Source organism: Stomoxys calcitrans, chromosome 5, assembly GCF_963082655.1.
Source record: "Stomoxys calcitrans chromosome 5, idStoCalc2.1, whole genome shotgun sequence".
Classification (NCBI taxonomy): domain Eukaryota; kingdom Metazoa; phylum Arthropoda; class Insecta; order Diptera; family Muscidae; genus Stomoxys; species Stomoxys calcitrans.
Genome location: NC_081556.1, coordinates 94,817,465 through 94,841,709, shown reverse-complemented (window position 1 = coordinate 94,841,709; position 24,245 = coordinate 94,817,465). Strand labels below are relative to the sequence as shown.

The 24,245-nt window shown below is 34.1% G+C and overlaps 1 protein-coding gene across 4 annotated transcripts in view; it reads right to left on the bottom strand.

Annotated features, from left to right (window-relative positions):
- LOC106086676 (myosin heavy chain, non-muscle) overlaps window positions 1-24,245 on the bottom strand; it is a 124,121-nt gene that overhangs the window by 45,895 nt on the left and 53,981 nt on the right. For all 4 annotated transcript variants that reach the window (XM_059370190.1, XM_059370193.1, XM_059370192.1 and 1 more), the window contains exon 4: window positions 12,211-12,367. In XM_059370190.1, coding sequence (XP_059226173.1) covers window positions 12,211-12,367 — 157 coding nt within the window. The remainder of the gene's footprint in view (window positions 1-12,210; window positions 12,368-24,245) is intronic.

The following is a 24,245-nucleotide window of genomic DNA, read 5'->3' as shown; positions in this document are numbered from 1 at the left end:
TTGTGCTATTGGAGCTATATCGAGTTATAGTCCGATTCGAACTATAACTTAATGCTTAACATTGTAGAAGTCATTGTGTAATATTTCAGTTCATTCGGATAAGATTTGCACCTTCCCCCTAGCTCAAGAAGCAAAATCGGGAGATCGGTTTATATGGGAGCTTTATCAAGCTATTGATCGATTCATTCGAAGCCGTTGTACAAAATTTCAGCCAAATCGGATGAGAATTGCGCCCTCTAGAGGCTCAAGAAGCCAAGATCCCAGATCGGTTTATATGGCAGCTATAACAGATTTGTGCCTTACTTAGCACAGTTATTGGAAGTCATAAAAAAACACCTCATGCTCTTTTGGCTCAAGAAGTCAAGATCCAAGATCGGTTTATATGGAAGCTATATCAAAACATGGACCGATTTGAACCATACTTAGCGCAGTTGTTGGATGTGATACCAAAACATCACATGCAAAATTTCAGTCAAATCGCACGAGAATTTCACCCTTTAGAGGCTCAAGAAGTCAAGACCCAAGATCGGTTTATATGGCAGCTATATCAAAACATGGAGCGATTTGGCCCATTTACAGTCCCAACCGACCTACACCAATAAAAAGTATTTGTTCAAAATTTCAAGCGGCTACCTTTACTCTTCCTTAGCGTGCTTTCGGACGGACCGAAATGGCTAGATCCACTTAAAATGACATGACGATCAAGAATATATATACTTTATGGGGTCTCAGACGTATATTTCGAGATGTTACAAAAAAAAAAAAAAAAAAAAAACAAGTAAAAGCTTGCTTCCACTATGAATCGCATTTCTCAAGTTCTTTATCCGGTACCTCTTTATAAGCAGGTGTTGAAGGTCAAACAGAAGTCATTGTGTGAAATTTCAGCCAAATCGAATAAGAATTGCTCTCTATAGAGGCTATAGAAGTAAGGAGGGAGCGATCGGTTTACATGGGAGCTTTATCAGTTTAAGGACCTATTTGGTTGGAAAAGTCATTTTGCAAAATTTCAGCCAAATCGGATAAGAATTGAGCCATTTAGAAGCTGAAGAAGTAAAATCGGGAGATCGGTTTATATGGGAGCTATATATATATATATATATATGTTTATTGAAGGTCATAAGAGAAGTTGTTGTGCAAAATTTCAACCAAATCAGATAAGAAGAAAATCTGATGATCGGTTTATATGACAGCTATATCAGGTTATGAACCGTTTTGGACCATACCTTGCGCAGTTGTTGGAAATCAAGACAAGGAAGTATTTGTGCAAAATTGCAAGAGCCTAGCTTTATTCCTTTAAAAGTAAGCGTACTTTCGGACTGAAGATGAAGCATTGGTTTGGTTCGAAATCGCACGCTCACGAGACAAAAATTATTTACCACGCTCACACACGTCGTTTTTAGGTCGACTCACGTTCACGAGACGAGACAAAAATTATATTCACGCACGACTCACGAGGAAAATCAGGACTGATGAAAAACTTCCGAATCACGTTTGAAAAATAATTTTCCATGAAGCGAATAATAAAAATAACCTTAAGTCGTGATTTTACTATGAGTCGTGATATCTCGTGGTTCGTGATTTTCTCGTGAGTCGTGATAAGCGTTGTGAGTCGTGAATCACGCACTAAGAATTTTAATTCAATCAAGCTCACGCACGTGATTAGATTTGGATCTCACGTGCACATCTCTACTCGGTAGCCTTTCCAATGCATTAATAGCAACCATAGGGTTTATATTTTGCTTTCTATTCTAAAAAGAAACAAAAACAAGCAAAAGCAGAAGAAAACTAAAAAATTAAACTTGGGTACGATATGGGAACATTCTCACAGCTATTCCTTAATTGGGGAGGATTGCAGTTTTGCTAATGTTAAAACTAAATTGGCATAACCTCCATGGTGGCGGTGGCTATAATAAGTAGGGCACATAAAATTCAATTTTATCAAGTTTCGGTATTCATTAAGCGAGTTCTTTTGCACACATTGTAAATGTATTATATTTCCTTTTCCTTCTTCTGATTATTAACTTTTTTAATTTTTATTTTCCTTTTTTGTTTGGCTTTTCGTACAGGAAAGCTGATAATAATATGGAGGCAATGTCCACAAATAGGGAGTGGCCGAGCAGCAAATCACATTATTAAGGGTTGCATTTCCTTCCAACCACTAACATGATAAGACACCATAAAATTGCCTAAAAATAGTCGGATATTTCAATTAAACGTCTAGGAAAATAGCCTTAAACTCTTAAAAAAGTAGCACATTCACATAATCGTTGGCATGCCATCAACAAATATCTCAACCAAAAAAAGGAGGGAATAGACAAGAAAGAAAAAAAAAGCAAAACCGTTTGCTTTGATGCAGTGTACGAAAATATTTGGATACCATGGCGTTGGCCAGATAAAACTTCAGTCATTGTGAATTATCTGGCCAAGGCCACTTTCCTTAATTACGTTTATGTCAATACGATATACTCCAAATGACAAAGACAGCGAAAAACATACACATATAAACATACGATGCATGCGACGACTTTATGGAATAACAACAAATTTCGATATCGTTTCGAACTTCGAAATTGAATATCAGACACACCCAAGAATGTTTAAAGAAAATATAAAACGGCTGCCAAGAAAGAACAGACAAAAAACAAACCTTAAGAATATTTCCTTCTTTGTTATTAGGAACGGTAAAGCTCGAAAATCAGTGTTAAAAATATTCAAAGCAAGAGAAAATTACTTTCGCACAAAAAAAGGTTGATTGTTATGACCACAAAGAGATGTTAAAGCAGATGAGTCAGATTAAAACACCGACACAACACATTGATACACTTCGTTTCCCGCCAGTTCCAATAATAACAAAAAGTATAAATTATGCAAATTTTTTTACACAAAGAGGCAAACCGAAAAATAAAGACCTCTACATATACATAAATAATAAATAAATATAAAACAGTTAAATGAGATTTATTTAAGAGACGTGACGTGTGTAGTGTGTACATGAAGACAAGAAAAAATTAAAAATCAAAATAAAATCCCCAATTTGGTAAATAAATTAACTTGAAAATTGTTAAATTTCTCTACATGCTCCTTTAAATATCCTTCTTTATTTCACAAAGCCAAAGAAGGATTAAATACTGTTTTACTGTTTTTTTTTTTTAATTTATGATTACTTGATAATGATTTGAAATAGAATATTACAACTCATACGCCACAATGTACTATACATTATTATAAATCATACGCACTGAAGTACTATAAACGGTTTTTCATTCAGGAAAGGAAAAAATATTATTATGCCCTCCACCAATAGATGGGGCTATACTAATTTCGTTTGTAACACCTCGAAATATACGTCTAAACCCCATAAAGTATATACATATATTCTTGATCGTCTTGCGGCTCTAAGTCGATTTAACCATGTCAGTCCGTCTGTCTCTCGAAAGCACGCTAACGAAGGAGTAAAGATAGGTGCTTGAAATTTTGCACAAATACTTATTATTAGTGTAGCTCGGTTGGGATTGTAAATGGGCCCAATAGGTCCATGTTTTGATATAGCTGCCATATAAACCGATCTTGGGTCTAGACTTCTTGAGCCTTTTATCGGATTTGTCTGAAATTTTGCACGTGGTGTTTTTGGTATCCCTTCCAACAACTTCGCTAAGGTCTAATTCAGCCCATAACCTGATATAGGCGCCATATAAACCAATCTCCAGATTAGACTTCTTGAGCCTTATTCAATTTGGTTGAAATTTTGCATAAGTCGTTTTGGTATGACTTGCAACTAATATGCCACGTATGATCTTAATCGGTTCATAACCTGACATAGCTGCCATATAAACCGATCTCCCAATTTGACACTCTGAGGGCGCAATTTTTACTCAATTTGCCTGAAATTTTGGAGGTGGTATTTTTCTATGACTTCTAAAAACCATGACAAGTACGGTCCATATCGGTCAATAACTTGATGTTGCTCATATATTTATATTCAAAGGACTTGACAAAAGCGATCCATGGTGGAGGGTATTTAAGATTCGGCCCGGCCGAACTTACTACGCTTTTAATTGTTTTTTTAACATAACAAGTAAAAGCGTGCTAAGTGCGGCCGGGTCGAATCTTGGGAACCCACCACCATGGATTCGCACGTATGTTGCAAGTCGTAACAAAACACTACGTACAAAATTTCAGTCCAATCGGATAAAAATTAAAGCTTCCAGAGGCTTAAGATGTCAAATCTGGAAGTCGATTTATATGGGGGCTATATCGGGTCAAACACCGATTTGAACCATACATTTCACGATTGTTGGAAGTCATGACAGAATATTACGTGCACTTTTCAGTTCAATCGGATAACAATTGCGGCTTCTAGGGGCTCAAGAGGTCATAGGATGGTGGGTATAAAAAGAAAATATTAACCCCTTTCCAACTATTGCAAGGTTTATCCTCATCAAAAAGGTAGTAGTAGTACCACAACACAATATGTCCACTGGCAAAACAGTAAGTGTAAATTACAGAGGAAAACGTCTACTAACTATCCAATTCAAGTTTAAACTCAATGATAAGCCTATAAATTAAAATATTCAATCTACGCCAAATCCTAGAAGGGGCCCAAAGAAGAAGCAAATTCCATTTATTTTTCAACCACAAGGCAGTCCTGTTTGTAAGGTTGAAAGGATCTAGTCTTTTGTGATACATCATTCAGAGAGAAAAAGGTAGGGAGTGCATGCGTATTTAAATAAACCTTCATTGGCCCAAATGTATGTATATAGGACATTATATCTGCCCTCTCACTGTGCTATGTTTTCCATCCAACTTTGCTATGTTGATAATAAGGAGATATTGGGTTCATTCAGGCGAGCACTTTCCGCAGCTTTAAAAAATTGAGAGGGAATTCTGCTAAGATGGATCTGACAGTAAAAGTAGGAAACATCAATTTATTAGTGTCGCATTTCTAGGCGCTATCTACAACTACGCAAACCCTGAAGGATGACCCCAAGCCAAAGACAAAGCAAATGACCCGCTGCCTTATATACCGCAGTACAGCCATATACCAAACAACATAAGTTTTTGGATCAAAGGTGATGCTTGCCAAAAGAAGCTTTTTAGGCCACTTAGTGACAGTCTGCAATCAGACTCCCTTAGAAATTTTATGTGCATTGTGATACTACAGGAAGATGCATTCTATTGTATAGTTCCTACCGTTGATCCAATCATGAACAAAAGTGAAACTTCTTTTTCTGTCGGTGCAGGAACGGCACACAGCAGATGTTATGTTGTCTCGTTAGTCCTTTAGCAGCATCTTTTTCGAATGGTGATTTGCCATGACGAACACGTTGAGTTATCTGATTAGCCAACGACAACAAAAAACGGTACACCTCTTCAGATGGGGCGACATTATATTGGAGAGTTTACAGCCCCCAATTTTTAACCCTATGTCATCTCCTTTGTGTAATCCACTCTACCTGAAAATCAGGCATTGTATCAAGGATAACACAGCCGGCGCATGATCAAAGGGAAAATTTCCTTAGCATCACAACAGTGATTGCAGCAATTTGTCTAGCCGCAATGTGCAGAGGGTTTAAATGTGGCATTGGATTCAGTTCGTCAGATGGTGTCGTCTTCAGTGCGGCTGCGATGTACAAGCACGATATCCTTAATACTAGGCTGAGTTTTCAACAGTAGGTGAACTTTTACAGAGTCGTTCAACAGACCACAAAACCATATAGACTTAATTTCCATTTGCACAAAATTGTACATTATATTATGTACATTATTTTCATAACAAACCAAATAAATATGAGAACTTAATTCACATACCAGCACACCTCTTGGATTACAACACAAACATCACCTAATGCATGAACGCCTCCATTATGACCCAAAGGGGTTTTTGTAACTAAAGTACGTAGTACTTATAATGCAAATGTATTAAAAAAACCAGTTACGTTTGTAAACTTCACACCACTCTGTATAAAAGAAAGAGGGTCAGTATAGAGTCACTCATCATAGCAGTACCATTTTACAAATTGTGCCTGAGTGCCGGTCTGCCTGCTGCTTATATGCCAGCCTGTCAACAAATGTCACACCTCACAAAACCCCTTCACCGTAAAAACCGCAAAAAGAGCTGTGAAAAAAAAACTATTCGATTGACATACAAATAAAAATGAAGAAAGTCATCGACAGAGTGTGGGTAGATAACTAGTGTGATTGGTTTATGACTATGCTAGAGTATGGATGTGGACATAACATTTATATAAACGGCTACGTACGTATGAATCATGAAACCAAAATATTCAAATTAATGGAAAGCTGTTGTATGCTTTTAACATCTTGTATTTACAAGACTTCTTGATAATTCATGAAACGTTGTCAATGACTTAATCATTGACATGTAGGAAAAAGTACTAAGCTTGGCCAGGTCAAAGCTGGATTGGTTTCCCCGCCATCACCTCAGTTTACTTATGGTTACGTTTGAAGCAATCAATGAATAAGTGTTTTAATGGCTCAAGCAGTCAAACTGTGGGATCGAATGTTATAGAAGCTATATCCCACCGTGGCGCAGAGGTTATGACACCGAATGACTGGGTTCAAATCCCGCGTTAACATTAGCAAATTTTTCAGCTGTTGTTTTCCCCTTACTAATACTGGCTTCATTTGGGAGCCATCCGGCCATTTTAAAACTTCTCTACCAAGTGATGTCGCTATGCGGCACGCCATTCGGACTCGACAATAAAAAGGAGGCCCTTTATCATTGAGCTTAAACATTGATTGGATTGCACTCATTGATAAGTATCCCCTGTTTCTTAATTGGATGTTCATGGGAAATTTATAAGTAGTAGCATATCCCAATATAAGTTGACCAAGGGATAGGTAAGGTTGAAAAGAACGCGAATAGCAACCTCGGCTGCAAGGTAAAAGCGAGAAAGAAGACGGAGAAACACAGATAAAGATATACGGTAGAACGGTCCAAGACAGCAGAAACCGAAACTAAACCAACGCATAAGACTAAAAGTAGGAACCAGGAGGACCGGGAAGAAATCCTCACTAATTAAAGGCTAAGGACAAAGTTCTTGAAAAAAAGACGTGTGTCTTCTCCCCACAAGTGATACAAAAAGGAGCTCGATCGTCTCCAACTCCTGCTCGCCATACAAACCCTAAAGAAGTCTGCCTCTCCTTGGGTTCAACGCGACTTCAGGACTTTTATTCGCTCTCCGAATTTATGCTTCCTTGGCCTCACGATAAGCGACATTAACAGATCTAATTATGTGAAATGTCCGCTTACAATCCATCTAATAACGCCAAAATTTTAAGTATATTATTAATAAGCTATTCAATGGTTATGAGCTATTATTGGCAAATTTTCTTTAGCAGTTTTTTTTTCTTGGAATAGTAAATTTGTGGATCCCCTCGAGAAAATTGCACAATTAACATTCCCATTCATATCCGATTTGGTTCATACCTAATAGACTTCCACAAAATCAACTGTATGCTCGCTTCTTAATTAAAATGTTTCTTCGTTGGAATTTTTTTTTATACAACGTCTTGAAATTGCCTCAAGCGTATAGACATTGAAATAAATGTGCGTGTCTAAATAATGGTCAATTAAATTGTCTCAATCTTGATTAAATTTCATTCAACTAAAGTCACATAAAGTGAGGCAAGCATTTAGAATTTAAGTGAAGCTGTCTTTACCATTTCTGACTTGTCATCACATGTTTATTGAATGTACAAAATTTTATTTTTTTTTTCTTCAACAGATAGTTATTGAGTGAAGTAGAGAAGCTTTGAAATTAGGTCGCATTTTAACATATATAGATAAGCAATTAAGTGAAAATTGTATTGTAGTATAGAGTTATTACATATACGAGTCTCTGCTTAATCAAATTTGTATCAAAGCAGTGAACATACAAAAACAAGAGAAGAAAAAAAAATAAACAAAACAAAAAATAAACAAAACAAAAAATAAACAAAAATAAAAAAACTAACAAAAATAAAAAATTTAACAAAAATAAATAGAAATAAAAAATTTTACAAAAATACAAAATGAAATCTCCCTTATTCCGGTTGACGATGGCGTAGTCGAATGCCGAAATTTTTACAAAACGGTATTATGGTTGTCGAAGAAGAAAATTCGTTTACAATCAAATTTGACGAAAAGATCGTTAAGTTAATTGGATTCTAAACTATATCGCGCCTGTTTGTCGAAAGAGTATGGCACCTACTTTTATTATTATTTTTTTATTTACCACAATATTACTCTGTTGTCAAACAGTAGAAGGCCAATAAGTTACAGAATACCATGAAATGTAAAATTCGGCTTCGACTACGACTGCTGTCGATTTTGCCTTCTACAACGGGAATAAGGGTGAATATAAATAAAAAAAATATACAAAAATAAAAAAATATATACAAACATAAAAAATAAAAACATAAAAAAACAAATAAAAATAAAAAAAATAAAAAAAAATTAAAAAAATAAAAAAATTAAAAAAAAAAAATAAAAAAAACATAAAAAAATAAAAAAAAAAATTAAAAAAAATAAATTAAAAAAAAATTAAAAAAAATAAAAAAAAAATTAAAAAAATATAAAAGAAATAAAAACAAATTAAAAAGTAAAATAAAAAATAAAAAAAAAATTAAAAAAATAAAAATACAAAAATTATATACAAAAATAAACAAAATAAAATAATGTATATACAAAAATAAATAAATAATGCAAAATTAAACAAAAAATATAATAAAAAAAATATATATAAAAAAATATAACGAAAAAAAAAACTAAAAATATAACAAACAAAAAATAAAAAACTAATGATAAAATAACATAAAAATAAATATATATAAAAAATAAAAAAAATTAAACATGAAAAAAGTTAAAAATAAAACAAAACAGTGCTGCCAGCGGCACAGTCTTAGACTGACGGAACCCTAGCATTGCCGTCTGGAATATCATGTTACACCGATGGATCAAAGCTAGGAGACACAGTAGTCCTGGGGGTCTACATTGAGAACCCAGAGATCTGTTTTACACTGCCTGACCACGGAATGCGGGAGGTGGTTTGATGCTTACGCGAGGACGTCGAGTGTGAACATCTTTACGGACAGTAAAATGGCCATAAGGGCAATAACAAGCAGGAAGGTAAGGTCACGAACAGTCTGGACCGATTTTGGGACAATAAATGTAACTTTAATGAGACCTTAAATCGGCGGATCGGTCTATATGGGGACTATATCAAGGTATAATACGATATAGCCCAACCTCGAACTTAGCCTGTCCATTGACAAAAAAAAAAGAATCTGTGCAAAGTTTCAGTTCAATATTTATATATTTTTAAAGACTGTAGCGTGATTTCAACAGACAAACAGGCGGACGGACATGGCTAGATCGTCATAGATTTTTACGACGATCAAAAATATATATACTCTATAGGGACGGAAATAGATATTTCGATGTGTTGCAAATGGAATAACAAAATGAATATATACCCATCCTTCGGTAGTGGGTATAACAAAAACAAATAAAAAAATTAAACAAAAATAAAAAAACTAAACAGAAATAAAAAAATAAAATACTAAACAGATATAAAAAAATTTTAAAATATACAAAAATAATACAAAATAAAAAACATATACAAAAATCAAAAAATATATATAAATAAAAATAATCTATATAAATAAAAATAATATATAAAAATAAAAAAAGTATTCAAAAATAAAAAAAAAAAAATACAAAAATAAAAAAATATATATACAAAAATAAAAAAAATATACAAAAATAAAAAAAATATACAAAAATAAAAAAAAAATATACAAAAATAAAAAAAAATATACAAAAATAAAAAAAAATATACAAAAATAAAAAAAACCAAAAATAAAAAAGTAAAAATAAACAAGAAAAATAAAATAATTAAAAAAATAAAATAATTAAATTATAACTAAAAAAATTATAAAAATATCAATAGAATAAGATACAAATTAATAAATAAAAACATAATAAATAAAACAAAAAAATTAAAAAAAAATAATAAAAAAAATAAAAATATGAAAAATAAAAAAATATAAATAAATAAAAATATGAAAAATAAATAAATAAAATCATAAAAAGGAAACAAAAAAAGTAAAAAAAATAAAATTAAATAGAGAAGTAAAAACTAAAAAAAGTAACAACTAAACAAAAGCAACAAAAATAGAAAATAATTAAAAATAAGTCAAAATATAAAAGTAAATATATATAAAAAACATTTAAAATAAAGCAAAATTAAATAAATAAATAAAGATACCCTAGTTAAAAAGTTGAAAATTCGGAACAAATTTGGGATCAAATTTTATCTAATTGGATATAATTTGATCCGATTATATTCGGTTGCAGATATAATTGGATCTGACCATATGTATTTTTTTTAATTGGGTAAAAATAAATAAAAACAAATTAAATAAAAATTAAAAAAATATTAATAAAAAATAAATATTAATAAAAAATAAATATTAATAAAAAATAAATATTAATAAAAAATAAATATGCATAAAAAACAAATATATATATAAATATGAAAAAAAATAAAAAATATTAATAATCTTCATTATACCCGCTGATAAACATTTATGTAGTTATTATTATTTTTTGGTTTATACAATATTTTTTTGGTTTATATTATTTGGTACAAATTTCCTTCTTTGGTTTTGTTTTAATCTTCTTTTTAAGAAATATGTGCTTCATATCTTTTTTTCATATATCCAAACGAAAACATTGTAGCAATTAAAGCAAAAATATGTCTTAAAGCAACACTAACAAAAACAAGTAGCCAAATGAACAAATGTTTTGTAATCCCCCTCAGCGATGATAAAATAAAAATTTATAAATTAAACAGAAAAATTCGAACAATGTTCTAATTTAGAAAAGATAGTACTATGAGTGCTAATGGGCTTTATCAGCTTGCTTTTTTTCTATACTAAGGGGGTACCTAAAACAAATAGGGAACGTATGTAATGTACATAAAAATAAATTATTTTTTAAGCTTACTCAAAGGTATTAATTTAGATAAGAAAAATAAATAATAATCACAAATATCGTGGGCCTACAGCCAAATGGACATGGGCAATATGTGTCGTAATATGGAAAACATGGATATTTTACAAAAAATTATATAGCCGATGTGCAGGATATTCAGCACAACCTTTGCTTTTTTATTAAACCAACTACGCAGGTGTATTGCATTGGCCATAGGATAGTTAGGGAGACCACCGTAGCGCAAATGTAAGCATGTTTGCCTATGACGCTGAACGCCTGGATGCGAATCCTGGCAGGAACATCAGCGGTGGTTATCCCCTCCTAATGCTGGCGACATTTGTGAGTTACTTTGCCATATAAAAACTTCTCCCTAAAGAGGTGTCGCTCTGCGGCACGCCGTTCGGACTCGGAGGTCCCTTATCATTGAGTTAACATTTAATCGGACTGCACTCATTTATTTGTGAGAAGTTTGTTCCTATATGGGCAAATTTGCATTTGCATAGGAAAGTTAGGCATGGAAAGGGATGAAGGTTTCTTAGTGTTTATTGACATTTTTGAACCAGCTTAGCTAAACGCTAAATACCTTTCATTAAAACCTCATATTGGCCTGATTGGTCTACATATTCATTTCGAGGGGTTTTTTTGAGGTTATGCTTCCTCATACGCTTGGCTCAAATTGGAAAATCAAATTTTTACTTAAACCCAAAAACCTTTCTTTTGAGTTCCATGCTGTCCCTATGGACTAATATTTGGAAGGTTTTAACCTCCCAAAGTATTTTCAGTGGAGGACCAAGCTCCATATTTCAGGAAAATGTTTCGCTCATAGTGTCTCTTTCTGATTGGTAAAAAATCGTTAGACTAAAGGTTGCTAGTAATATTGGGTTGCCCAAAAAGTAATTGCGGATTTTTCATATAGTCGGCGTTGACAAATTTTTTCACAGCTTGTGACTCTGTTATCAGCTGTTACTTTTAGCTTGCTTTAGAAAAAAAGTGTAAAAAAGTATATTTGATTAAAGTTCATTCTAAGTTTTATTAAAAATCCATTTACTTTCTTTTAAAAAATCCGCAATTACTTTTTGGGCAACCCAATAGTTTCGGCATAAGAAACGAAGAACATATGCTGATACCAATTGATTGCTTATGTCATCATGGTCTTAACTAATCTAACAGATCTGATTAAATTCATTCAAAACCTTTTAAATAACACTTACCTTGCAACATGGATCTGTAGGCGGTATCTGTAATAGCAAAAACGTGGGGTGGCACTTCATGTCTTTTAATGCCCTTATACCGTTCCATGATTTTTTCCGTATAAATTGGTAATTTTTTATAAGGATTAACAACGACGCAGAAAAGACCGGAATATGTCTGCAAATAAAAAGACAAAATTCAAATTTAATTTAAAATATTACAAAAAGATGTTGCATATAAAACAAGTTATAACGAACTAGGTTCGAACTTTTATACCCATTACAACAATGTTTCCTTCTAACAATTTATAAATGAATAGTTCAGTTTTTATGAGAATTATTTTGAAGCAAGCAAATCGGCAAATGAATGGCTTCAAATCAAAAGAACCATTTTATATGGAAGCTATTTTCAAATGTGAACCGGCTTGGGCTATTGAATCAATAAGACGTTGATCAGTAAGAAATAACATATCCGTGCAAAATTTCAAACAAATTGCTTTATTTCTTGGAGCGCTATCGTGATGTTCATAGACGGATCGATAAATAAAAAAAATTAATAACATAAGTCAAAAAAATATAAATAAAACAACAAATCGTTGTAGTAAATAAAAAATTAAATAATTAAAGATAAATAACTGAAATAAATAAAAATAAATAACTGAACTAAATAAAAAAATTAAAATTAAATAAATAAAAAACAAAAAAAAAATTAAAAAGATACAAAAACAGAAAAAGAATACAGAAATAAAATAAAAAAAAATACAGAAATAAAATAATATGGCTAATGAGTAAATGTAACCAAATAACGAAACGCGTGCCATGGCTTCCCTTTCCCATTTGCAAAGAACATCTCCTATTATTGAGCACGTCTCGAAAGAGAAACAAACAAAAATTTTAAACTTTAATGATCTCGCCCAAACAGGCAAAAAATTTGAAAATGAAAAAAATTCGGCAGGGCTCGGCCGAGATTCGATCCTGGACTCACGGAGCAACAGCAAAGCCGTTACCGCTGTCTAGCGTTGGAAGCCATCAATACAACTCCAATAGATGCACAGAATTACGTGTATACCATGGGAGTAGCGTAATTTGTGCAGACAGAAAATTTGCCATTACACAAAAAACACATGCATTAGGAAAAAGTACAGCTAATAGACAGTGTTGTCGAGCGTGGCTAATGTGGTATCATAGAGGCGTTTTCGCAATAAATTCAGTACCAGTGCAACATAACAACGTACTGCCCCTGAAGCCTTCTCACCTTATATGGCTGATGAGTAATTGGTAACATTACAGAATTAAGTGATCCCAAATATTCTTGATACCAAAACGACTTTAAACTTAAATATTTTATGTTTAGAAAATATCCAGAAAACTGTTTGTGGTCAAACAGCCCGTAACTCTCCCCTTTGAGAGCTTTAAAAAACCCCAATAACCAGCCATGATAGGCAACCATAAGCTCCCACATAGTTGAAAAGAAAGACGATCTCTGAATCATGTTACATATATAGCACTTGAAGTAAAAATTGCAAATTTTGCCCATGAACATTTCACTAAGGAACAAGGGCAAACTTCTCACATATCAATGAGTGCAGTCCGATTCAAGTTTAAGCTCAATGATAAGGGGCCTCCTTTTTATAGCCGAGTCCGAACGACGTGCCGCAGTGCGACACCTCTTTGTTGGTGGTCTCGCCAGGATTCGAACCCAGGCCTTCAGCGTCATAGGCGGACATGCTAACCTCTGCGCTAAGGTGGCCTCCTTAAAGTACATTTAAAGAAAATTTATAATTGATTCATTGCATTTTGCATTTTTATTTCAATTTTTACCAAATACTTCAAATTGGTGACAAATTGATTTTGCAGGAAATGTGTTATATGGGACTAACTCAGCTCATTGACATTGATATGAAATATGCCTGTATGGTCTGCTTTCATAACATACTACACATACACATGTACATATGAGCCTTCAACAAACTTAGACATGATAACAACTACCAACAAGAGTTTTCATGACTGGAGTGGAACTGACTGAAGTTTGAAATAACAGAGCAGATATCACGTAATATGAGTTTTTTCATACGTTTCGTGGAATGATGACTTCATTTGGATGAATGGAATGCATAAGCACACATTGTTTTATTTTTTTCAAAGTTGAAAATAACTCCAAGTTTTCCCACGTAAGGATTTGTTTGCTATTGAAACGTTAATTAGAATATTAAGTAAATGTGAAAAAAGGCAAGATCATTGGGTGAGATAAGGGGAGAAAATGAAAGAGGAAAAAGAAAGACATAAAAAAACACCTAAGTGTGGATAAATCAGGGTACCCAGGTGACGGAATATAGCCTAAAAAGTTAACATATCAACTGATGGCCTTGGTGCACACACTCTCTACAGTAGATATGAAGCAACATCAGGTATTTGTTGTGGAGATAATGCTGCAAATATAGAGAGAGAATTTTCGAAACCGGGAAAGCAATATTGATAGCCGGTAGTACAGATGATGAGGATTTCACCCAATAACTTTCTAAAAAAGTTATTAAGCTATACTGCCAATAATAAGGTCAAAATAGCAGTTATCCAATTAGGAATAATAAGGCAGCAAGTGCCGATGGGTTGTCAGTGCAACTTCTTAAGACGGACATTTATGGCGATGCGCTTATTCGGCGTATATGTCAGTTGTTTTTAAAAGCTGACTAAAAGAACACATGCCTGATGTTACTCAGCATATGATGTCCAGTGCAGGAGAAGGGAGGCAAACTTGAGAGAAAGATGAAGATCTAAAGTCATTTAGATAATGGGGCCTATTACCCAAAATTCGAAAATTCGTGCCAAATTAGTTGAAAAGTATAACTTAAACCACAAAAAATTTAACAATGGCTTACCGAAATGATGGCCTAGCTATACCTTAAATACTAAGAAATATAGCGTAAAACTATGCTACTCAATTATCTTCCTTGGAGCTTATCGAATCAACAACCTCTTACGGCCTTATTCACAAAACTTTATGAAGCCTTAAGGCTAGGTTTATTTGACAGTTGTATCAAGCAAATATGTCAAATAAACCTATTTCAAATCTACTTTAAGTCTTGTGAATAAGGCCGTTAAAGTTCACCCCATCTACCTATCACATACATGAGCAAACGCATAACAAAGTCAAAACGGCAGTTGTTCACAATGAAAATTAAACAAAATATTACTCAGATCTGCAAACATTCGAATGCAATAAATCATGAAATGAAATTTCAATGGAGTGAATATGTTTGCATAAAAGAAGGATCGACAAAAAAAATCAAAGCTTAATCAGAATTCAGTACAAGTACTTAAGCTGTAGACCGTAAATCGCACAAAGTAAACGCTGTGTAGCAGCAACAACATTTATGCACCAACGAAGCGAAAAAAATGCACTTTTTTAAAACCAAATATGGTCAATAACACCGTCACCTAATAAACGAAAAAAAAAATAAATAAATAAACAAAAACAGCAATGTGATTTAAATGAGATTTGCAGCAAAACATGACAATTCAATATAAACACATATTCAAAGTGGTGTGTGTACACCACTCCTCGTCTCTTCTAGACAGCTATATAAGCAAAATGTAGTAATGCCATTTAACAAATTGTAGGGGAAGGTTGGCGAGGGTTCCCATAAAGTGGTACACGACTATGAAAAACGTTCACTTCTTTTCTAGACAGACGTAGCGTGTCAAGTCACAATGTACGAGTACATGTCACTTTTCATATGCCGGCAAATTTAATGCAAATACAGGTTTTCCCCACACTATGGTGGTGGGGTAAAGGAGAATATCGCATCGCGTTTTAGTGCATCTCAATGACATCGAAATGGGTGAGTCTCATTTAATTTGTATTTTAATCTTTTACTGACCAGAATGATCGGCACTCATCAGTAGATGTTGGCTAAACTTTAGGTTGATGCTTAGCGATTAAATTTACACTAGAGCCGTTAATTTTTAGAGAGCGGTAAATATTAAACAAATATCAAGCTGTTGCGGACATGTGTAACGCTTTTCAATTAGGTATACAAAGAAGATTTTAAAATCATTACATATGAACGCTATAGAACGGATATAAATCAAATCACTTTGTTTAGGGATTTTTTTAATATGAAGGCTTATGAGGAGTCACAAACATATTAAAATTTTACAATCACAGAGTTGAGAATATTGTGTTGTTAACGACAACAATTCATTGACTTTTAAATTTTTTAAATGAGTTTAATTTCATGAGTTGGTTTATATGGAGTTTAAAAATCGAACAGTGCATGGCCACCGTAGCGCAGAGGTTAGCATGTCCGCCTATGACGCTGAACGCCTGCGTTCGAATCCTAGCGAGATCATCAGAAAAAATTTTCAACGGTGGTTTTCCCCTCCTAATGCTTGAAACATTTGTGAGGTACTATTGTCATGTGAAACTTCTCTCCAAAGTGGTGTCGCACTGCGGCCCCCGTTCGGACTTGGCTATAAAAAGGAGGCCCCTTATCATTGAGCTTAAAACTTGAATCGGACTAAACTCATTGATATGTGAGAAGTTTGCCCCTGTTCCTTATTGGAATGTTCATGGGCAAAATTTACAATATTACATAGTTACAACTTTATAGTTTTATTTTTTGTAACTGTAGCTTGATTACGTGGCCACGAAAGCTGTGGCGCAAAGATCCTTTGAAACGTCAGAACAAATTTGATGGCCACATTTGTGAGACCATCAGCCATATAAAGCTTCTCTGCTAGTGTGACATTGTTCTGCTGCATACTGCTTGGATTCGACTATAAAAATGATGTCTCTTAGCATTGAGCTAAAAACTAAATCGGATAGCACTCATTAAAATGAGAAAATCAATATCAATAACAATTAAGGAGAAAACATTTTACAATTTAAAATTTAAAACATTAAATAATAAAAATATAAAACTATTAACAATATAAAAACAAAAATATAAAAAAGGCAAAAATATGAAAAAAAGATCAGAATAAAAAAAAAAAATATATATGTATAAAAAAAATAATAAAAATTAAATAAAAAAAATAATAAAAATTAAATAAAAAAAAATAATAAAAATTAAATAAAAAAAATAATAAAAATTAAATAAAAAAAAAATAATAAAAATTAAATAAAAAAAAATAAAATTAAAAAGAAAAATATAAATAAATATAGATAAAACAAGTAAAAGCTTGCTAAGTTCGGCCGGGCCGATCCCCCCCACCATGGATCGCACAATTATATTATATGTTGGAGACCTGTGTAAAATGTCAGCCAATTCGAATAAGAATTGCTCCCTTTGGGGCTCAAAAAATAAAACAGAGAGATCGATTTATATGGGAGCCGTATCGGGCTATAGACCGATTCAGACCATAATAAACACGTATGTTTATGGTCATGAGAGGATCCGTCGCACAAAATTTCAGGCAAATCGGATAATAATTGCGACCTCTAGAGGCTCAAGAAGTTAAGATCCCAGATCGGTTTATATGGCAGCTTTATCAGGACATGAACCGATTTGAACCTAATTTGACACAGTTGTTGAAAGTCATAATAAAATATGTCATGCAAAATTTCAGCCAAATCGGATAGGAATTGCCCCCGCTAGAAGCTCAAGAAGTCAAGTCCCCAGATCTATTTATATGACAGCTATATCAGGTTATGTCGTGCAAAATTTCATTACAATCGGATAAGAATTGCGCCCTCCAGAGGCTCAAGAAGTAAAGACCCAAGAACGGTTTATATGACAGCTATATCAGGTTACGGAACGATTTCAACCATACTTGGCAGAGTTGTTGAATATCATAACAACACACGTCGTGCAAAATTTCATTACAATCGGATAAGAATTGCGCACTCTAGAGGCTCAAGAAGTCACGACCCATGATCGGTTTAGATGGCAGCTATTATATCAGGTTATGGACCGATTTGAACCATACTTGGCAAAGTTGTTGGATATCATAACAAAACACCTCATGCAAAATTTAAGCCAAATCGGATAAGAATTGCGAACTCTAGAGGCTCAAGAAGTCAAGACCCAAGATCGGTTTATATGGCAGCTATATCCAAACATGGACCGATATGGCCCATTTAAAATCACAACCGACCTACACTAATAAGAAGTATTTGTGCAAAATTTCAAGCGGCTAGCTTTACTCCTTCGGAAGTTAGCGTGCTTTCGACAGACAGACGGACGGACATGGCTAGATCGACATAAAATGTCACGACGATCAAGAATATATATAGTTTATGGGATCTCAGACGAATATTTCGAGTAGTTACAAACAGAATGACGAAATTAGTATACCCCCCATCCTATGGTGGAGGGTATAAAAAGATTACTAAAAAATAAATAAATAAACTAAAATAAATACATAAATAAAAATTAAATTAACAAAAAATAAATAAATAACAAAAAAAATTCGCCTTTCGGCTTCTTTCAACATCGGTCAAAATTTTTTTATTAAAAAAAAATCTATTTATTTAATTATTTTTGTTATAAAAAATATTACTTCTTACTATGTTTAAAAACAGTATTGTAACACCTATGACTTGCATTAGAATTTATTCTTTTGCATAGATACGACCTATAAACAAACAAACAAGCTATTACATTTGTTGTAGGAATTACCTCTTACTTTGAGCAATTGGTCTTTTTTTGTTTTACTCCTATTCGAATATGCATTGAGCGGGCTATCATGGTCGCGATTTCGGCCTAACCATTAGTCTCGTAGGATGGCTTTGCCACTGAAAGATTACATGCTTCCATTTACTCACTAATCAGTGAGCAGTGCAATGGTAGAAGCATGCCTTTCGAATAAAATGTTGCGTCTTGCTGGTTAACTTTTTCTTATACCGAAGTAAGAAAAAATAAAATCCAACACCCAACATCTCTTGGAAAATTCGAAAAGACATCTAGCATCACAGCTCACTGATTAGTGAGTAGGTGAAAACATGTAGTCTTTTAGAGGCAAAGCCGTCCGAAGAGGGTCCGGTAAGGCCGAAATATCTGTGTAAAATTTCGAGCGGCTAACTTTACGCGTTCGACCGCTATCGAGAATTAGACGGACGGACGTACATGATTCCATCGAATTCGAGACCATCAAGAACATATATACGTTATGGGGTCGCAGATCAATATTTCGAGGTGTTACAAACGGAATGACTATAATCCCCATCCTATGCTGGTGGGTATAAAAATTTAACATTTTTAAATTCCATGTGTTTCTATTTGATAAGAAGTGAGGTACACTGGCAACAATTGAATTAAATTTTCCCTTTAGGAAATGTTCTCATTTATTTAAATAATTATACCGTAGGGTGTTCTCGAGCAAAAACTAAAATAAATCAGCTAGAATAATTCAAAAAAGGCTGAAATACTTGTGTATTACGGTTGTCAGACTATTGGTTGGCACTATGTCTGGCTGGCTGGCTGGCTGGCTGGCTGGCTGGCTTTTTGGGCTAGCCTGTGTATGACAATAAACGGCAACGATGACGACTATCTTGTTTCGCCATTATTAGCCTTTTATGTACAACTAAGTCATTGCAACTTAAGGCAATCAAAGCGGCGTTTCTCGATTTTTTTCTCGTTTTTGTACAATGTGTGATTTATTCTACACATGAGTGTAATTTTTTAAAATATTTTTTTACATTCTGAGTTGGAAGAATACGCAGCGCAGGGTAGCGAAAGCGGCATGGATAACTCTCAGCAAATAATGGAGCAAAGCAAGGTAAAATCGTATACAGCAAAGTGTTTGAGAAGAAATAATAGCCAACTTAACAATAAATCTCAAATAATTAATTAAAGGAATGCAAACAAAATACAATAACATTTATAGGGTGGCCCATTTAGATGTTGTTTTTTAAGTTACGCCTTAGTTGAGCTTTAAAATATTTAAGATATTTCCAATATGTCAAATATTCAGCACAAGTTTACTAAAATGTCTTCGACAGCCTACCCATTGACAGCAACCTTAAAACGAAGTGGCATTCCACCATTAACCGCAATTATGAGACATTTCAATAATACTTTCATTAACATGTTTTTGATTAGCAGCCAGCATCATACCATTTACCAAAACACAATAAATAACATCTTGTTTCTTCCTTGTTTTAAAAACGAGGAGCACCAATTGACATGAAGCCATTCCAAGGATGGACACACCCTTAAACCATAATTTTTATAAGCACCTCGTACTTTATTACAAATTTGTAGAGATACCTCGTAAAAATTTGGGGGGTGTTTTCTTTAAAAGTGACAGCCATTTGGTATAGAAAACAAACTCATATGGTAGCCAGACATTTGTTAGACAAAAAAAACGCTTCAATTAATCATATATCCTTGAGCTTTTAAGAGCAATGTTAGCATTGTCAGCATTTGCCAAACTATAGTCAGTTATTGTTGTTGCTTTTTTTTAGAAAATTGACCCAAATGCTCTTATATGTCATTATCAATTATTTATGCACTTTGTTATTCAATTACAAGCGAACAAAATTTGCCATATTTGGTTTTTTTTTTGTTTAATATTTTTTCTTTTATCTTGAACATAATTTATGATGTTTACTTGATTATGAATACTTTAAAAGACCGATGATGTTGTTCTTCCAGTATACGTCATTTTTTAGTTTTTTTTTAATTACATTTAGCAAAACATGAGGTTCGAAGCACTCAAATGAAAATATTTTTATGTAACTTTTTGGGAGGTGGGTATTAAATAAACAAAAAAAAATCCTTTACCTTGTACATACTCATCTTAGAATATACTCGTAGAATGAAAATATTTAATTCGAGGCAGCTAAAAAAATATAAAATGCATCATGAAAGTTTGTCCGCCCAAGTGTTGAAACTAAAGGGTGATTTTTTTGAGGTTAGGATTTTCATGCATTAGTATTTGACAGATCACGTGGGATTTCAGACATGGTGTCAAAGAGAAAGATGCTCAGTATGCTTTGACATTTCATCATGAATAGACTTACTAACGAGCAACGCTTGCAAATCATTGAATTTTATTACCAAAATCAGTGTTCGGTTCGAAATGTGTTCAAATTTTGACAAATTTTGTTCAGCGATGAGGCTCATTTCTGGTTGAATGGCTACGTAAATAAGCAAAATTGCCGCATTTGGAGTGAAGAGCAACCAGAAGCCGTTCAAGAACTGCCCATGCATCCCGAAAAATGCACTGTTTGGTGTGGTTTGTACGCTGGTGGAATCATTGGACCGTATTTTTTCAAAGATGCTGTTGGACGCAACGTTACGGTGAATGAACACATTTCGAACCGAACACTGATTTTGGTAATAAAATTCAATGATTTGATTTCGTTATAATCCGACCTGGGCCAAATTGAAGAAGGGTGTCGAGTGGCCTCACACAACTCACCTAAATTTTAGCGAAATCGGACAAAAAATTCACCTTTTAAAGGCCCAAGACCTCAATTCAAGAGATCGGTTTATATGGCAGCTATATCCAAATCTGGGCCAAATTGAAGAAGGGTGTCGAAAGGCTTAACACAACTCACTGTCCCAAAATACAAAAATTAAAAAAAAAATATAAATATATATAAATATATATAAATATAAATACATATAAATTGATGTAAGTTTTATTTTTAAACATCTAAATCGGGCAATGCTGTTATAAAATGAACAGCCACAAAGGCATTAAGTTCGACCGTCCGAACTCGGGTATTTATGTAAACCAACTTTCGTTATAATCCGACCTGGGCCAAATTGAAGAAGGGTGTCGAGTGGCCTCACACAACTCACCTAAATTTCAGCGAAATCGGACAATAAATACGCCTGTTAAAGGCGGATGAAGGATGTCGAAGGGATTTAATGGGGCCAAGACTTTAAATCGAGATATGCGTCTATATGGCAGCTATATCCAAATCTGGACCGAGCTATGCCAAATTGAAAAAAGTTGTCAAGGGCGTAACACAAATCAATGTGCCAAATTTCGGCGAAATCGGACAATAAATGCGCCATTTATGGGCCCAAGACCTTAAATCGAGATATCGGTCTATATGGCAGCTATATCCAAATCTGGACCGATCTATGCCAAATTGAAAAAAGATGTCAAAGGGCGTAACACAACTCAATGTGCCAAATTTCGGCAATAAATGCGCCATTTATGGGCCCAAGACCTTAAATCGGGAGATCGGTCCATATGGCAGCTATTTCCACATCAGGGCCGATCTATGCCAAGTAAAAGAAGAATGTCGAAGGGCCTTACACAAATCACTGCCTCAAATTTCGGCGAAATCGGACAATAAATGCATCTCTTATGGGCCCAAGACCTTAAATCGAGAGATCGTTCTATATGGAAGCTATATCCAAATCTGAACCGATCGGGGCCAAATTGAAGAAAGATGTGGAGTGGCCTATCACAACTTACTGTCCAAAAATTTCAGAAAATCCGATAATAAATGTGGCTTTTATGGACCTAAGACCTAAAATCTGCGGATCAGTCTATATGGGCGTTATATCAAGAAATAGTCCGATATAGCCCATCTTCGAACTTAACCTGCCTATGAACAAAAAAAGAATCTGTTCAAAGTTTCAGCCTAATATCTGATTTTTTAAAGACTGTATCGTAATTTCAACAGACAGACGGACGGACATGGCAGGATCCTCTTAGATAGACAAAATGAATATACCCCCATCGTTCGGTGGTGGGTGTAAAAAGGGAATCACACTGGTGAAAACGCTTAACGCAACATATGTAGGGAAGTTTTTTTGATTTAGCAGCTTTCTGATGTGGTCAGTGAAATAGGTGCGTCTTGTTTAAAGTAGTAAAATCTCAAGATTTTTGTTACTGTTTTTATACCCTCCACCATAGGTTGGGGGTATACTAATTTTGTCATTCTGTTTGTAACTCCTCGAAATATTCGTCTCAGACCCCATAAAGTCTTGATCGTCATGACATTTTATGGTGATCTAGCCATGTCCGTCCGTCCGTCTGTGCTAAAGATGGTTGAAATCGGTCTATAACCTTACATAGCTGTCATATAAACCGATCTGGGGTCTTGATTCTTGAGCTTCTAGAGGGCGCCATTCCTACCCGATTTTGTTGAATTTTTGCACGACATGTTTCGTCGTGACTTTTTAACAACTGTGCCAAGTATAGTTCAAATCGGTCCATAACCTGATATAGCTGCCGATATAAACCGATCTTGAATATTGACTTCTTGAGCCACTACAGGACGCAATTCTTATCCAATTTGACTGAAATTTTGCATGAGGTGTTTCGTTATGATTTCCAACAACTTTGACAAGCATGAGTGAGATCCGTGCTTAACCTGATATTGTTGTCATTTAAACCGACCTGGGGTCGTTGACTTTTTGAGCCCTTAGAGGGCGCAAATCCAATCCGGCTGAAACTCGGCGTGACGTTTTTCGTTATGACTTTCAACAACTGTGCCAAGTATGGTTCAAATCGGTTTATAATCTGATATAGCTGTCATATAAATCGACCTGGGATCTTGACTTCTTGAGCCTCTATAGGGCGCTATTGTTATCTGATTTGTGTGAAATTTTGTACAACGGCTTCTCCCATGACCTTCAACATACGTTGCAAATATGGTCTGAATCAGTCTATAGCCTAATACAGCTCCACTATTAAAACGATCTCGTTATTTTACTCTTTAAGCCTCTAAAGGGCGCAATTCTTATTCGATTTGCCTGAAATTTTAAACAATGACTTCTACTATGGTCTCCAACATTCATTCCATTATGGTCCGGATGGGGCCATTACTTGATATAGCATAGTAATTCTTTTCTTTTTTCCTTTCCTTTGTTGCCTAAAACGAGACACCGGGAAAAAAAACTCGACAAATGCGATCCATGGTGGAGGGTATATAAGATTCGGCCCGACAGAACTTAGCACGCTTTTACTTGTTTTCACTAGATAACTTTACAAGAGGATGTAACTGTTCCTCATTTCTTCAATTGTGCATTCCTTAAATTGGTCATTTGATTAATGATTATGTCTTTCAATATCTATATTTTATTCCGGGTGCTAAAAACATCAAGTTCTTATAGCCAATACCACAATAATGGGTAAGAATA